At 39.3% G+C, this 17,962-nt stretch overlaps 1 protein-coding gene across 2 annotated transcripts in view; it reads left to right on the top strand.

Annotated features, from left to right (window-relative positions):
• The window catches only part of LOC146645351 (metabotropic glutamate receptor 4-like), a 226,903-nt gene that overhangs the window by 47,872 nt on the left and 161,069 nt on the right, over window positions 1-17,962 (top strand). For both annotated transcript variants that reach the window (XM_085394975.1, XM_085394974.1), the window contains one exon: window positions 16,089-17,096. In XM_085394975.1, coding sequence (XP_085251101.1) covers window positions 16,563-17,096 — 534 coding nt within the window. In that variant the 5' untranslated portion in view covers window positions 16,089-16,562. The remainder of the gene's footprint in view (window positions 1-16,088; window positions 17,097-17,962) is intronic.

Below are 17,962 nucleotides of genomic sequence, written 5' to 3'. Positions count from 1 at the left end.
ACAACTACAGGAGACAAGTAAACACTTAATGACATGCATTAATATCCCCTGGGAGCTTCAGTGTCTGGTTCAGCGTCACCTCATTTAGCTGGAACTATAAGCTTAATCAAAAATGAAGCCATCGGCTTTAGTTTTTGAAGCTACCTTTGTATGCTGACATCGCAAAGACATGCAGATTAGGTGAGCTGGAAAGTCAAAGCTGCCTGTAGGTTTGAATCTCACTCTGTTTGTGTCCAAGTGCCCACTGAACTCCATACCTACTGCATGCTAGAATGCACCTTAGTATAGAACCAAAAGTGATTGCAATGACTGCTTTACATTTAGATGCAATAAGGTTTGCATTTGTTAGAAATCTTGCCATTCTGCAAAATACCCGATGACAACAGCAACCCTGTGAAAAAGCTACATGGAATTTTCTGTGTTAAGTTGTTTTACTTTCAAGATTTCACTTTCAAATGTAATAGGAGCAAGAGCTACGGTGCCAGTGAGGCCGCCCGGTGACCAATAGATAAAACTCTGAGTGTACCGAGCAGAATCCAGCTGTCACTGTGTGCAAGTGTGAGAGTGTGCTGCAGCATAGCTAAAAAAAAAAAAAAAAAAAGCATACATACTCATCTAACCTGCAAACTGAGAAAATAGAGGTACATGTGCAGTAAAATGTGATACTGAGATCTTTTTTTCATTATAAAAACATGCTGTGGGTGCTGATAGACTTCAAGTCCAAATGTGTAGCACATCAGACTGAAAGTGAAGTAAAGTTAGATTTGTGCTCAGCTTTTAAGACTGTGATTAGGTTTCTGGAGTACCTACTTGTTTATTTAACTTTATAAAGCAATACATCCATAACTCAGTACACTACTTAATTTGATATTTTAGCCAAGCCACCCTTTCCTCAGTCTCGACTTAGGGTACGTGATTACTATGAATACAAATCATCTTCATAATCCAACAGGGATAAAAACATAATTGTTATTGTCTTCTTCATATTTAATTAGAGGAACACTTTAATTGTTCCTCGGTGAGATACTCAGAAAAACAGCTTTTAAAAAGACCTAATGAAAAAACGTGGACAAGATTTGGTAAATGTTTGAGAGCAAAGTCAGAAAAAGTGCTTCTTAAATCCTGCATTAATTTGAATACTCGTCTCTTCCAATGTGAAAAAATGAAAGTACTTGTTTCAAGTGTCATCATTCCACTCTCGAACAGCTTATCTCCTGAATAAGTCGACTGCAACATTAGACCAATAAGCAGCTGTGTAATGAATCTATTTAAAACCACCTGAGATTAGCCCTTAGGCAGCACCTGATGGGTTTAGTGATCAGCTTTTGTTTCCTCATCAAGAGCCAAAAGATCAGTGCATCACAAGGAGACAAATAGTGCTCCCGTGCTAATCGTCACTCCTGTTTCACATCCAGTATTCAGCTGTCCCATATTCCACAGAGATACTCAGACAAATCTTTTGCATGATTACTTTATGGATCACAGTCTATCTCAAAGGTTTCTTCAGAGAAAATCCCAATTGCGCAATCAGACACCTATTTCCGTTGAGGAGCCTAAAGTTAATGACCGTTTCTCATCTGGGCATCTCCCTGTTTTCCTCTGGCGTTGAGGGTGAATGCTCAATCTTCAGTGGAAGCTGTCAGAACATGATGAATGCCAGCACTAGACCGGCTCTCAAAACTTGCATTAATTTTTAACCACAGTTACTGGAACAAAAAAAATTTAATCAGCTATGTAAGATCACTGCAGAGGTGCACACGAGGCCTGGAAACCTGCACAGGTTTTTGTTGAAACTGTGTTTTGGCGCTTTTGTGCACAGCAGGGTGATTTTTTGGGGACTGTTAACATCTATCGCAAAAAATATTTTGCTTTGATCTCCAAGCAGAGATGGCAGTGATGTGGGGTTGCTCTCCTGCCCAACTCTGGTTCGCAATCAGTGATCAACTACTTTGTTTAAAAAAAATAACAAGACACATGAAAAGAACAATTATGAGGTCCCACGCTTCACTTAAAGCACGGTCTTAAAACAAAGTGAGCTTGGTTTGTACTAAGCTTTGCTACAAAGAGCGGTTCATATTCTCCAACTATCTACTGATAGTTCAGCGAAAGAGACTGAAGGGAGGGATAAAGACGAGTAAAGACAGAACAGGGAAGGGTGAATTATTAATTACTTGTATTCAATTGTAAAACCCCAGGATGCACAGAGGATGCCTGTAAATACAGATGCTGCATAGAGAGAGAGAGGGGTTGGGGGGGAAGAAGAATCACAGCATTTCAAAATTTAAGTCTGTCAAATTTTCAGGTGGCTTCTTTTATCCTTGGGAAAATGATGTTTGTGAGAGAAAGACCTTGAAGTTCAGACATGTGGATTTAACTGTGTCGAGACTATACAGGAAGAATATGTTTCCTGCTGAAAGCTACAGAGGAGGCACAAGGCCGTGCCTAGGGTGCTGTAGTGGTACTGTGTATTGACATGGAAGACATACTTATTATTCTATTGCAGTCAGTGGGGGAGTACAGTGAGTCATCTCATTTCAGGCTTTGTTATGGAAAATGACTCTGACAAACTAGAGCAGGCACATAAAGAACATCTTGGAATGTTTGTTAGTGACTTTCTTGTACTTTTAATTTAAAGAAAAGTGAAATCCTGAGATCTGCACACTTAGCTACTGGCCTAAAACCACAATTATTTGTAAGATGTTAAAATATGCACAGTAGTAACAACAAATAGTGATTTGCATTGCTTATGCACCTGTTAAATAATTTCTTGATTCACTGTTGCTTGAACATTTAATTTGCTATTATAATCTTAAAATATGGGCAAATGTTTACATTTCAAATTTACCATTTAATAATTAATGGCAAACACCTGCCCTGTGGGCAATTTTTGCCAAGCCATGTTTTAAAACATAGATTTATGTTGATCATATTATTATTTTTACATTTAAATACATTAATTATACATTATATTTGAATTATATCACTATTTATTATATATTTACTATTTAGTATACAGTGATATAAAAAATTCCTCTTCACCCCTGCGGTCGGTCTGTTCTTCCACCTGAGGGTCCTGCGCAGTGTCTTTGCTGTTCCAAAGACTGCGCTCTTCTAGACAGAGATCTCGGATGTTGTTGCTGGGATCTGCTGGAGCCACTCACCTCGCTTGGGAGACACTGCACCTAGCGCTCCGATTACCTCTGGGACCACTTCACCCTCCACAACTTCTCGTGTTCCTTCTTCCTGATGTTGCTGTCATTCCGTATCGCTTGTCTATCACTACAGCCATCTTCATCTGCTTGTCCACCACTACCATGTTCCGTTGGTTAGCCATGACCAGTTTGTCCGTCTGTATCTGGAAGTCCTACAGGATCTTAGCACGATCATTCTGGACCAGCCTAGGGGGCATCTCCCATTTTGACCTGGGGACTTCCAGGCCATATTCAGCACAGATGTTCCTGCATACTATGCCGGACCACTTGGTTATGGCGTTCCACGTATGTCCTACCTGGTAGCATCTTGCACTTTGCTGTTATGTGCTGAGGCTTCTTTACACAGCTTACATCTCGGGTCTTGCCTGGTTTGGTAGATCCCAGCTTCTATGGATCTTGTGCTCAGAGCTTGTTCCTCTTTCTGTGTTCCTGTGCTGCCATGATTAGATTATGATATGTGTGTGTGTGTGTTTCTTTGTCTTCTTAGCATTACACTAAAAAGTGTGCAGCAAAGTTTGGGTTTTTTTTTACAAAGAAAAATGTACATATACTTGTAAAGTACTCATCATGTCAGGTAAAAGCTCTGTTTCAGTAAAAATTTATCAAAATTGTTATCTTAAGATATTTGTTGTCATACATCTTAAGTCATTTTAGTGTTATATTCAGCAGTCTCACTGCAAAACTGCAAGGCTTAGTTTACTCTAAGTGTGGATTTAATGTTCGATTTGTTGCTGGATAAACCATTTGCTGCGTTTCATTGCCCTTCTCTTTTACCATATTTCATATCTTTGTCCACTCTATTAGCATAAAAAAGGCAGAAAATGGCAAAACAAAAAGAAACACACACTGCCTACTAATTAATACTGGTATTCAGCACTTGGAACTTGTGTGATTGATGGACAGCTGGACAGGCCATCATCATCTCATTTGGAGTTTAACACATCCAGTCCTTGTACCTCACTACTAATTCTTAGCTTACTGTAAGAAGGTCCCCACCCCCAAATAGTCAGAGCCACTACTTTTCAGTCCTCAAACAGCCCCAGTAGGAGAACAGGTCAGAGGCTTCTAAAGGCAGCAGGATCACAGTGGACAGGCCCTGTAGCAAAGCTTGGGGCAACTGTCACAAAGCCATGTGTTAGACCAGCTCTAAGAGATATATGTATGCATTATGACTGACTTCAGTTCTCCTTGAATTTAAAAGCAGCTGTAAGGTCAAATTTTAGGTTTTGAGTTCACAGCTAAGGCAAGTCAAGGCAAATCTCCAGTCCTGTTTCATGAAAATTGGGAATCTCTCTACAGTAACTGCAAAAAAAATGTAATGCACTGATTTCGAAATAATGTATCTAATTTAAATAGTACAAGAACAAGAGTTTAATGCTTAAACTGAGATATATATATACCCCTTTAGAAGCATTGAATACTGCTTTCAAACAAATCACTTAAGATTTAAAAAAGGGAAGAGAAAATTGTCATAGGTATACCAGCACAGATTAAGCAATTACAGAATGTTAAAATTTCTCTTAGTCCTTTGTTAGTTTGTTTGTGTCTCTGTTGGGTGATACACAAATACTTTCTTCAAGCTACTGAAATATTCATTTGCCTGTATCTGAGCTTGGCTATACCTAGTTACTGGTTTGCAAGACACCATCTGTTAAATATCACAGAAAACTGCTTGGAACAGGGGAAAAAGTGTCAGATTTTAATAAATTGCTCTGCCAACCCAATTACCAATGATGCAAAGCTTACAACCTAATACCCTTTGATTCGCTGTTTGTGTTCCTGTATTCTATCCTCAATCCCGCTCCTCTTGGCAGTGTCATAACACGCTCTTTCAGCCACACTCCAGCTGCCCAGCATGCACATCTGACAAGGAGATGGGTAAAAAAAAATCACTTTTATAAAATCTTTAGTCTGGGGATTAAATCCGTGTCATCAGACCAAAGGCTGACGGGATACCCTTTGAAGCTGGATAGATCCCTCTAAGAAGAGATGAATGGCAAAATAGAAGAGATTTCAGTGTTGGCAAATAGCATTAAACAAACTGGGCTTTGCTTCTTCTTCTTCTTTTCTTCTTTTTTTTTTTAGTAATAATGCCACTAAAAAGTAAAAATGACAGCGTGAGGAAGAGAGTGTACCTAAGAGGGTATATGGTTTTTAATGATAGGGACCCTTCAGGAGTGCCAACAAGTATGTAGCCTGATGTGCCAAAAGTCCAACATCAAAGATTGTCCAACACACAGTGGAGTTAGTGTGCTGCAACTAATCGTGCGCATTCTCTAAGAATCACGTCTGCAGAAGCCTGACTAAAGGAAATTATATTAGAAGAAATACGCAGTGATATAAACACAACTTCTTTATTTTCATTACAGCCGTGTTGCATGGATTGTATTCTTGTTCCAGCACTTACTGACTCTTCGAAGTTGAAGGTGGATGTGTGGGATAGTAGGCATACAAAAGGCAGGGCCGTGCATACCAGAGTTTTTCTAGGGAATTTTCTCTCCAGCCCAAAATGAAACGGTCAAGGAGTTAAGGTAGCAGAGTTAAGGTAGAGAAAGCGCTCATGGTAATTGGTATGTGGGGCTGATATTTTGTGAATGCTTTGTGCTACTGTGATACACCAAATATCTTTCTGAAACCAATTTTGTCTTTAGCACAAATGGTAACCAAGTTAGTGAAAGAGCGCTTGGGTTGCTGTCTGTAGCTAAGGGAGCTTTTTACAATTTTTTTGAGGTTATTTACTGCTGAGATGTGATAGACAGAGCTGGTATAGCTGCTATATCTTTGTATTTAAATTATTAGCTTTATCATAAAGATAAGCATGAGAGGGAAACAGCTAACCCGGGTCTTTCCAAACATAACAAAAACAGCATAGAAGTCCCTCTAAAGCCCATGTTTTTATAATTCATAGAATGATTATAATAGTAATAATGATGTAAATGCAAAACTGAAAATTGCTGTTTAACAAGGAAGTATTCAGGTGTTAAAGTGGGCGGGAATTATCCTGAATGGTTTTCTGGCATCCTCAGTTTATAAGCATTTAAATCCAATAGGCAGGTTAATACATATTACTATGAATGAGTTCATATTTCATGATGGCATGGCCCACTTACACCTTCAACACATTACTTGTTTTTTGTTTGTTTTTTTATAAAAAATAAAAGTAAACAAAAACAAACAGGAAACAGAATATTCGAGGACAAAACTGCATAGGTCACAAAACACAGCAAGCATTTCAGATGAAACTATAACACTTAAAAAAATCAATTACAGCCATAAAAGCCAGTTGTTTGTGAAAAGGAAACAGTACAACTTTAAACCACAGTACAAAGCCAGAAATTAAAATTCATGACAGTTCAGCCGAGGTTCCTCCACTGAGGACAAATCAAACCAGAGCATCAATACGTTGTTCTGCACACTGGAGAAAATGTGTTTTTACGGTTGTGCTACTGTGACCTGCTGACACTTATTCAAATCAGTCAGGGTGTAGTCTATTTGGCCTTGCTAGCATCCCACACACTGTGCAGTGACAGAGTTAGAGAGCTACATAGACTACAAGTGCCAGATATTACACTGAATGCCATTGAGCAAGAAAAATCATTAAAATCTCAGGTTATTTGGCCAAAGCACTGAGAGCACTTCTTAAAGCAAAGAGGTTGCATGAAGTATTAGGTTGCTATCATAAATATGAGGTATTTAAGTCTTATAATGCAGTCTCCAAATGTTGGCATATATTCAGGGAGTGGAATAAATGTATTTACTACATTTTAGTGTCTGCCATTGTTTGCTTCACATGGAATATGTTGCAGCACATAAGCCAATGTTCCATCCTGTCACATGCAGCCTGTGCCATTTTTAGAGCCAAACGTAAATGGTGTGGAAACCACACCCATCTGGCACGAAGCATAATTGTGCCAGTTAGGTTTGGAGCTCATCCTACATTTCCTCAAATAAATCATATATCAGAAAGTGATGCAAGATTATTTCCACCACAGCAGCACCAGTGAAAATGGGGTCCAGGTGTTCCACAGTGAAATCATGGCAGGGATGCAGAGCTGTTCCTTGTTGAATGGGTGAAGCGCTGATTGCTTGTGTCTTTTTAAACCAGGAATTATAAGGACAACCTTGGTTTAAAGAATACGGCACAAATGACAAGGTTCTAACAGCTGAAGGAAAAAAGCAGTAAGCCACCAGCCTCCTGTCCTGATTCCCCCGTTGAACACTGAAACCTCATCTTAACTGTGACTTTCACCTGATGGATCATACATAACTTTTGGCTGTAAAAATTTCGGAGAGCTTAAAATGCTTTTGTTTATCCTTTATCTTTTTCAACTATGATGTTGCCTTTGAGTCCCCCTGGAACAGTCAGCTCCCCTCTGCATCCCACGCCTGTATGTAAAGAAATGCACAGGAGAAGTGACTGGTGTTCTCATGATAAAAATTCCACTTTAACCATTCGAGCATGCCTCAACATTGAAACCCTCTTTGACAGGGTGGCAGCAAGCAGAGGGATGCAGTATTCATAGCTTCTGTCTCCGGGAGCGCAGATAAACCCAGGCTATACTTAGAAGCTCAATGTGTGATTTGAAATATGTGATTCCTCACAAATACGTCTTTGCCCTCCTATTGTTGCCACAGAAGGAGGTACATTTGGAGCATTTGCTTTTGGTGACAAAACTCTCTCGTCTGCACACTCTGAAATGTGCTCAGCTCTGTTAGCCAGCTATTACTTGACTATTAGGGTGCTGCTCTTGGGGAGAGATTTATTGGATTCAGACAGCGCTTAACATGGCAGCTGCCAGAGTCTTCCTTCATTTGATTACTATGTAGCAGACACAAGAAATGTTTCATTTTGTCATCAAGACAAAAAGAAATTGGCCGGTTAGCTTAGTTTTTAGCTTTTTCACTGTCATCTAATTTCCACTTTGGGCAGGAAAAAGAATGTTAATGTACTAACTACCAAAAAGGCTTAGACTGAGTCCTTACTGAGAACAATATATTTCAAATTTAGCTTTTTTTCTGTCTCTTATTCATCTCGCCCTGAATGAATAGTGCATTGATCTGCAGCACAAGTGTCACAGCTTTCCTTATCTATAAGTTCAATCACTTGTGCTCATTCTCACTTGGTTAAAGATCACTTTTGAAGTGGGATGCATTATAGCACAGTGATTTTATAGATTGCTTTGCGAGTTGCTATTTGAGAGTGTCTGCACCCTTGTTTTGAGTAAATCGAGTTAAGCTGCAGTTAAATCTTCATACTGTCCAGTCCTTCTGTCTGTCTCGTTTAGCACATTAAGGACATTCTGACTCAAGCACTTACAAAATGCCACGCTTAGCTCCTCAACAGGAAAGCTCAAAGGCTGCTTTTTGTCTGTTGATGTTGTAAACTGCAGCGTGTCATGAAAAATTAGTTCAAGCAAAATGGGACACACACAAAGCCTCAGCTGGCTCTTATACACACATTTCTTATCTTTCCTTCTCTTGAAGAAAAATCTGTTTTGAATTAGATATAACTGAAACACAAGGACAAAGTCTTATCATTTCTATACGACTACAATCCCGCCAGGATTAATTGCTCATGTGTGTGTGTGTGTTGAGCTTTGAAGAATTTGGTCATGAATAATTCAGATTTTACATACATGACATGGCTTAAAATGACATGTACGAGAAATTGCATCTTGTAACCCATTTAAGTATAAAGGGTATTTAACTACTGCAGTGCTACAACTGACAAACAGTTTAATTCGGGGATCCTCTTTAGGGATCGTCTTGATTTTCAGAGACAGCAAAGAGGTTCTAGCTGAGAGAAGGATATTACTCACTTTTTTCAGACCAGACCAGAGCTTTTTGTGTGTGAGTGTCTACATGCAGTCTGCACTGATGTGTAAATGTATAAATAAATAAATCACATTTGGGATCATTTTCATAACAAAGAGGCTATTTTGCCAGATCAGTGCAGTAGAAACAGGAAAGAAATAGACCTGTGAATCTTAAACCTCATTATTATCCAACTATGACCTCTTTAAAGAATTGTTGTGTCCCGTTCTGCATTTTTCCTGTTAGATGTTCTCCACAGATCTCCACATCTTCCCTTTTACCCCAGGACAGCAACATAGACTGTTTATTAATGCAATCTGCATATTGCATGGAGAAAGTGTTAATGAGCGAGCGTGAATCGGTGAATCTCCAGCTCTGTTGGAGTGAGCTAATGGACAGTACCCTGGAGAGGGGTAAGGAGGTAGTGGAGCAAAGGGGAATTAGCTTTGAGGTGGGTGTCTGATGTCTGTTATAAAGAGGGAATGAATGCAGATAGCCTACTATATAAAGTTACAATGCATGTAATGAAGCTTCGTGCTTGCTTCCCTCTGCTTTCTAGTTCTTTCAAGCACTTTCTATGGCCCTGCACTCTTGTACCCTTGTTTTTGTCTTCTTCCTTCAATGACTCATCTTCCAGGGAAAATTTCACTCTGAATTAATGTGACACTTATTCAAATTATGATGCACCTGTAGAGATTTGTGTAACATTTTCCACAAAGGTTATTCTGTACTCTTACTAGGAAACTAGTTATGCTCTATCTGTCCCATCATCTTGCACAGAGGTTTTCAAACTGTGAAGCAGAGTTAGGGGGGTGGGGAGTCAAGCGGGGATACTGCGTGAGAAGAAAGACAATTAAGGTATTAAAACCCATAATGCCCAATGGCCACAATTTGAGTCAGTGTCGGCTCCTTCTCAGAGTCACAATTTATAAAATCGAAACACATGGACACGATACACGTATTTTTAGGTTCTGAAAAGAAAAGAACAGAACAACTTTATTTACTGTGTACAGCAGCTTTTAACAAGGGGATACTGAGTATTTTTGTGCAAGAGTAAAATGGCACAAAGAAGTAAACTCAGCACAAGACAATACAATCAATTTTCTTTTTTTTTATGAGACTATTTAACAAGTCCTTTCTAACACGCGCCTCTTATCATAGATTGAGGTGTAAATAAACTAGTTTCATCATGAAAACCATAACTAATGAGATTTTGTTTTTAGAAGATCAGTTTTTACTCTGCTCTGCAAAAGCAGAGGCTGTTTTTCTGCCAGTGCCTTTATTGTCAAAAAACAATAGGTATTAGAGGCTGACGTCAATAATCATTAGGCTCATGTTTATTTTGTACAGTTTTTCAGCAGAAACTAATGTAGAAAATGTTAGTGTCATAAAAGAGTGAGGAAGAGAGAGAGCTAAAGAAATTCTCTCCTCTAATGGACTCCTGTTGAAAAGACGATTAAAAACCTAAAAACAGCTTTCAAACGCTTCGTCGCAAGAAGCTAAATTCCTACATGTTTTGAAGGAAACATAAGGTGGAACAGATTATGTTTTGTAAAAGAGGAAAGCTTTCGAATATGTACCTAGGAAGTTGCAAAAATTGTTTCGTACCAAAGGTATGAGTCAAATAGTCCAGTCTAATATCCAACATTATTTGAAATTATAATTGCGCTTTGGTACTAGCAGCCCTTTGGTAGGAGTAGAATAAGATTGTGGTGTAGTTCAATATAGTAGATGTAACCTTAACAATAGTGCCTAAAAAAAATCACAGATGTAACTCTAGAGCCAACTTATAGACATGATTCTCAAAGTCTTTGGGCTTTATATGTCTTCCATCCATCCCAACCAGCTCCTTATAATTTGTGGTTCAAAGAGGAAGGACTTTAATCACTTCTAGTGTAAAAATGTTGCCTCTGAAAATAATCGAGCAAGTGATAACATTTGTCACCAGCGAAAATGTGAAAACAATCCTTCTCAAGCAGCCACATTTATATGCACAGTTGAAAAACATTACTGTAAAAAACACAGTTGAGATGATGTAAATAGGTATAAACAAAGGGCTCGAAAAAAACACTTTGAGCAAACCAGCCCACAGACATGCAGAGAGTGTGACGTTCTCCATTCTGAGGACTTTATCGCTACTCTCGGCTGTGATCATATTGGTCTTTTGGGCCTAAGTATCTCCTCTGCTGAAGCATAACGGCCAAAACAGAAGTTCCACGTTGGATTAGGATATCACTGTCAGGCAGTGCCCAGTACAGCTTTGACAGACCTATTAGCAGGTTGCATGTTTTTGTGAGGCTTCGCAGTTACAACTGAATGCAAAATTGAGCCTGTGTCTCGCTGCATTTCTTTTGAGCTTTATAGGATCAAAGAAGCTGAACAATAGTAAAACTGGAGATCATTATTTAATAAAAAGGCCATGCAACACAAACTCAAGACATGTGACAAGTTCACCAGCGGCAGTGGTTTTTCAGCTATTATGAATAGCTGAAATGTTATTCACACGATGTGAAAGCTGCATTTTAACTGTGAATGTGGTTTCGGGGTGGGAAGGTGCGGCTGTGTGTGGCTGTTATAATCCTGGTGATGTCTTTTTCTTGTATAAAGTGCGAAGTGAAACTCAAACTACGGCTAATGCTAGACTTGGTTTAAAAATTAGACAAACAAAGATCTTTTTATAGCAAGGCATTTGCTGATTTGGCTGCACTTCCTCAAACAGTCTGGCTCAGTGGGAGTTTGCTTGTCAGTCTGGCTTTGTCGTGGCTGGCAAGTAGCCAACGGCTGATTCAAAATTTTGAATTGCTGTTGACAATCTTTGATCGTTTGGCCATTTGTACTTTTCCAAACTATTTCTGAGACGGTGTATACGAGTCCCTCCGTTTTAGTATTTAATCCTTTTGCAGCTCTTCATTACTTAAATCAAGAGCAACTCAGTTCCCTGACATTTGCTGCATAACAAATGTCAGTAAAATTCAACCACTAAAAACGAAATAAATAAATAAATATGTGACATCATCAAATAGTCCTAAGTGTCATTTGATGCCAGCCAAAATCTATAATTTTGTAATGACTTGAAAACGAAACGACTTGAAAACAAAAAATGATAACCCTTTCCATTACCTTTACTAACCCTAAAGCCAATTTAAAAACAATAAAACTTTGGAAGTTAGGGTTTAAATTGTTTTGAAATTATTGCTTTATTTATAATAATGTGCAATAGTCTTGAGTTACCCCTCATTTCATTATTCTTTGATTCTATGAACCAGACTTTCTTTTAATTATTAAAGTGATCCTGATCTTACTGGCAGCCTGTAATCTATTTCCATTTCTTTTGTTGAAATGGCAAAAACAGTATTTTTGCACTAACAAGATGATTCCTAAAGAGCTATTGGATAAAAGCTTGGCATATTTTCGCATGGTGGGCACTGTCTTCTTAAAAGGTTTGAGGTAACTAGCTACGGGAAGGAGAAAAGAAAGAAGTTGTAGGCCAAAAAATAACTATCTACAACAGATGAACAGTATCTGACAGTCATGTTCTTAAGAATCAGGAAAAAGAAAATCCAGCAATGACCTGCCACATGAGCTGAGAGATGCATTTGGCTCTTCAGTTGATCCATCTATCATCAGAAATGGTCTCAGAGGAACGCTGGCTAACAAGAGTCCAGTCTTAAGGAAGTGAAACAGGCAGATTAAATTGAAGTAAGCCATATAAAACATCAATTGCACTAAAATTACTAAAAATAATTACATTTTTTCTTCAGATCATTGTAAGTGTGTATAGAGGAGTACAGCAGTGAGTAAAACACAGTGGCGACTGTCATGGTTTGGGGCTGCATTTCATTTGGTGGTGTTGTGCATCATGTCAGAAGTGATGGAATTATGAGTGCAGAAAAGTTAGATTTCAGTCAAGCAGTACCAGTGGAAAGTGTCGGACTGGCAACAGCTTCATTTGTCAGGATGAAAATATTCCTGAACACATTGTCAGTGCAGTAAGAGCATACCTGGATAGAAAAGCAAATAGTGTAACACTGTCAGTCATGGACTGGCCTCCCCAGAGTCCAAACCTTAACATTGTTGAAACAGCGTGGGATCATCTTGACAGAGATTGAAACAAAAGGCAGCCAACATTCAAAGAAGAGCTTTGAATGTCCTTCAAGAAGCTTAGGGAACTATTCCTGAAGAAATTACAAGCCTGCCAAAGAGGTTTCAGGCTGTGCTGAAGAATAAAGGTGATCATACCAAGTACTAACTTTCAAACTTGTTAGAATTGAACAAACCCTGTATTTCCAGGTATGTTTGCACATTTCAATAAAACACTGCACCCATTTCCCATTTTCCTAGCAAAATATAAAGAAATGAGGGGTGACTTCTGCACAGTACATTGCACATTTCACAAAGCTTCATTGTCTTTTGAATTGGAGACACACTTCAGTAAATACTGTCTACAAATTAGTCTATAGAAATGTGTAATTCCATTTAAGTGAAACTTTTACTGGAGTAAAACCTTAGCCCTGTCAGCTGTCAGTGTGGTAATGCTTACAGCAGCAGGGGACTCTGGTTGAGTGCAGAGGAAACCACAGCTCCTCCTCATAGCAGTGAGGGGAGACAGTCGCTATGTGGATTCTGCATTTTACCCCCAACTCATACTCTGAGCAGACAGCTGATATTTTTCTGCTCTGCCCATCTGGGCCTTGTGACTAAACATCTGGTAAAGCTGCCACTGTGTATGCCGTGTTCCAGAGTGATGACAGTGAAGGTACTGCTGTCCACCTCTTCTAAAAAGATCTTGAGAGGTAGGCAGGACTTCATCTTCACATGTCAAGGCTTATTCTTAGAATGTGACTCAATTACCAGAGTATTGTCCAGCTCTCAAGGCATTTATCTGGTTGTTTTGTGGAGAGGTGCACTGTAATTATCTTGATTGTGGCTGCTTAGTGTGTAATCAAAATGATAATTGGATGGGCTGATTTAAAATAAGACGTTCCCAGCCTGGAGCTTTTGTCCCCACTTTACGGGGTGGTACATGGAATTTTGTTTTACAATATAACAAAGATAAATACAGTTGTTGAATTTTGGGCCACCAATGCTTAAAATCTTTTAAAAATTGTCACGATCATGGGTCTCTGACCCAGCGTTTCCAGTTTATATTTTGAGTTCTTAAGTTATTCCTTGAAATATGTTGAGTAATAGGATTATCATTTGGTTGCCTTAAGTTTAGTCTAGCTATGTTTCACTCTTCTGTGTTAGTCTGTCATGTTTCTTGTCTTCTTGTTCATGTTGTCAAGCTTGCGCTATCATGTCTATGTCGTTCCATGCTGTTTCCTGTTTTATTTTGAAAGTCTGTGTCCAACATGGTCAGCTCGTTCTGTCACAGTGTGCCGAAGCAGACTGTATGAATTGTGAATAGTAGACAAAAATACAGACATAAAAGAATGTGGAAGAAAACTTGATATTAATATATTGATATGGCTGATAAAAAGGTGATAAAAATGTGCAAAAAATGCATGTTAATAGTGGTGAAAAAGCAGGCATTACTCCATCATCATTATCCTTACCCCCATTTTAAACTATTCATCAGGTTACTTTTCCACCCATTTGTCTATTTTCAACTCTTTTCATATTTAAACCCATGTAGCTACCTTTCCCTCTGCCTTCTCTTCGAGGCTTTCCCCCAGAATGGGATGTTTTGCAGTGACTGGTAGGCTTTCATCCATTATGAATGCTATGTTTTAGAAGGATAATCTGTGCAGAATGATATAAATATCTCCTTTTGGTTCCCAGCAGGATGGGAGAGGCAGAACAAGACAGGCCACTGTTCAGCGTTAGCGCTGTATCTTTATAATTTGATATGAAGTCTAAAGTAAAAGAAAGCAACACAAACATGCGACGAGCACAAACAAGGCTGTCTATAATTCACGATACACAGCAAATCTCTTGACCCCTCCACTTCTGAGACAGCTAGCCAAGTTTTTTTTTGCAAAATTAGAGAAAAATGTTAAAATAAAAAACAGCTATTACTACACTACACTTCCATTTGCATTAAAATAACTTCAGATATAACCAATCGGAAGTGATGGTCTGACAGCTGGTGCATTGTAGCGCAACTTTGTGATCCTAAGAGAATTTTTGCCCTTTGTGTCCTCTGTTACAGGCTGAAACACAGCAGGGGGCTGTATGTTAGCATACAAAACCAGCATGAAGGAAAGTCTGACAGATATGTGTGTGTGTGTGTGTGATGGTCAATTGAGAGAGAGGGACAACTGCAGGCTTCTCCCACTGTGTCCAGATCCATTGCTCTATTAGTCTGGCGCTGTGGAGGAAGCCAGTTGTCTTTGAAAGAATATACAAGGACACACACAGACACAAACATACACACATATATAAATAGAGTACAGCTGATACAAAGGATTGGAAAGGCTATGAGGGATAAGATGTGCAAAGAGTGAATAAGTTCACAAGTCAAAGAAAGTGGTTTTTGATTTTCAGAATCATGTGCTCTTAATTTGCTAGCGTGTTTCATAACCTTTGGTATAACGCTCTGGAGATGATCTACATGAAGAGAGCAGTGTGCCGTTATAAAGCCTATGGAACACTGCCAACCAGGAGCAAATCAGTTATGCTCAAGGCACATAGAAATAATTCATTGCAGTACTCTGAAAGCAGTTGAGGCATGGGTGCAACACAGAATAGATTTCCTGTGTATAGTGCTGGGTTCTGGTATTATTTCTGCTTGAATCTAAGAATCGACAAACTAGACTAGAGCTTTGGCTGTCCAAAGCTAGCATTATGTGCCCCTTTGAATATGATGTCAATTAGCATGCGTGACATTGCAGCTTCTCTAACACACACTAACCATAAAGTGTGCCTTTTCTAGGAGATTCTACAAAGAGAAAACCTTAACATTGACTGACACTAATAAAAGGCCAAACCCTGCATAAAGCCATCTTTATTGAAATTTAATGACTGAGATTCCATTCCATCTTTCATTTCCTTTTATTTCCAAAAGTGGCTTTTCCTGCTCCTTTCTTCAGGGCCTCTGACACCTCTTCTCTCTCTTTGCAGGCACCCACTGTGGAGCCCACTGGCTGGCCTTGTAACTTTCTGCCTGTTTGACACACCAAGAGGAAAGCTAAATGCACCTGAGTGATTCTGGAGAACCAGAGAAGAGAGGCAAGCTTCCCACCTTTGTTCTTGCCTTATGAGAGCTGCTCTCTGTGGACTCCACCTCAGAACACTCTGTACTGTTTAGTTACTGCATGTATCCACAACTCTAAGGTGCAGGAAAAGTGAGTGAAACACAAAGAGGAAAGAAGAAAGGGTAAGAGATAAAGAGAGCACAGCTGCATAATTAGTATTAGCGAATTTGTTGCAGAGCTAGAAACCATGAGAAGAGACTTCTGAAGACAACCGTGCTCTGAAAAATATTGCGGCTAAACCTTCAGGACATTTGTATGTGTGTGCGGGTATATGTGTGCACACCTCTTTCATTTTCAAAGGACTTGAATTTGTATTTGGATGCGGGTTTAGCCTTTCATTATGACTCTGCAAAGAGGCTTTGAGAGAGCATGGATTGGCTGCCACAAAGGTGTCTGCTGCTGGGTGTTGCTGCTGGCTTGTTATGTCTTGATCTCCTTGGCTGCCAAACCGAAAATGCCGGGCCATACACACCTAAACTCAATACGTATTGATGGGGACATATCCCTAGGCGGGCTGTTTCCGGTGCACGCGAGAGGAAATGACGGCAAAGCTTGTGGAGAGCTGAAGAAGGAGAAAGGAATCCATAGGCTGGAGGCCATGTTATTTGCCCTGGATCGTATCAATAATGACAATGAGCTGCTGCCTAATATCACTCTGGGGGCACGCATACTGGACACCTGCTCACGGGACACCCACGCTCTGGAACAGTCACTGACATTTGTTCAGGCACTGATTGAGAAAGACTCAACTGATGTCAAATGTCTCAGCGGAGGGCCGCCCATCATCACTAAGCCCGAGAGAGTGGTGGGAGTAATTGGTGCATCTGCCAGCTCCGTGTCAATCATGGTAGCCAACATTTTGCGTCTCTTCAAGGTCAGTTTGCTCTTCAGTATATACTTCCTATTTTCCTTTTTCTAATCATGTTTGGAAAGTGCTTTTTACATGGAACACCTCAAAACATATCCTGTGCAGCAAACTTAAATTCACTAGACTTTCAATGAAAAACAGTATAACCAATATTACACCACATCAGCATCACCACACTGTAAATATAGTATAAAAAAGTAAACACAACCTCTCCGAGGCCATGTTCCTCCTGCTTTCCTATATGTCTTTTCTTCACAAGTCTAACTGACATCAGTTTCAAACATTTTCCTACTGTCCAGAAAATTAGGCGTTAATCATTATACCATAATTCTGCTCACTGATGACATTAATTTGCCAATGGTCGTCAGTCAGCCCTCTTCTAATTAATTCAGGGAAGCCATGCATGGCATCGTGAGCTCCCTGCACTACTATTGGACATAGAGTATAAAATGAGACTCTGCATTTTTTTGGGTTAACAGATGTGAAATGTGCGAATGAGAACAAAACATAAACAATATTTGACAAAGTTTATATAATACCTGCTTAATGCTGTCAAACCAAACTACAGGCGACATCCAAACTAATGAGCATAAGGACTGTGTCTTTGTTTTAGACTTGGTAGCAGTGAGAAAACAGTGGTTATGCATTGAAACCCTCAGTCTATGAAGACAAGTGAGGATCTCTAATTAGTTATTCATGAATTCACTAACTAACAATTTGCAAGTCAATCTGTATGAATGTAACTGTCTGAGGACTGAACATATACTATATGAGGGGCTTACTTTTCCTCTTCCTTTTATCCTTTAAGCTTTAAGAGACTATTGAGGAGCAGAGAAGATAGTTAGAGCTTCCACTGTTGTTCAAATTATAGG

Source organism: Rhamphochromis longiceps, linkage group LG20 (assembly GCF_057381845.1).
Source record: "Rhamphochromis longiceps isolate RC_006_pf linkage group LG20, R_longiceps_female_GT1.1, whole genome shotgun sequence".
In the NCBI taxonomy this organism is placed as follows: Eukaryota; Metazoa; Chordata; class Actinopteri; order Cichliformes; family Cichlidae; genus Rhamphochromis; species Rhamphochromis longiceps.
Note: the sequence above shows the minus strand (reverse complement) of the source record. Positions and strands in the feature narration are given on the sequence as shown.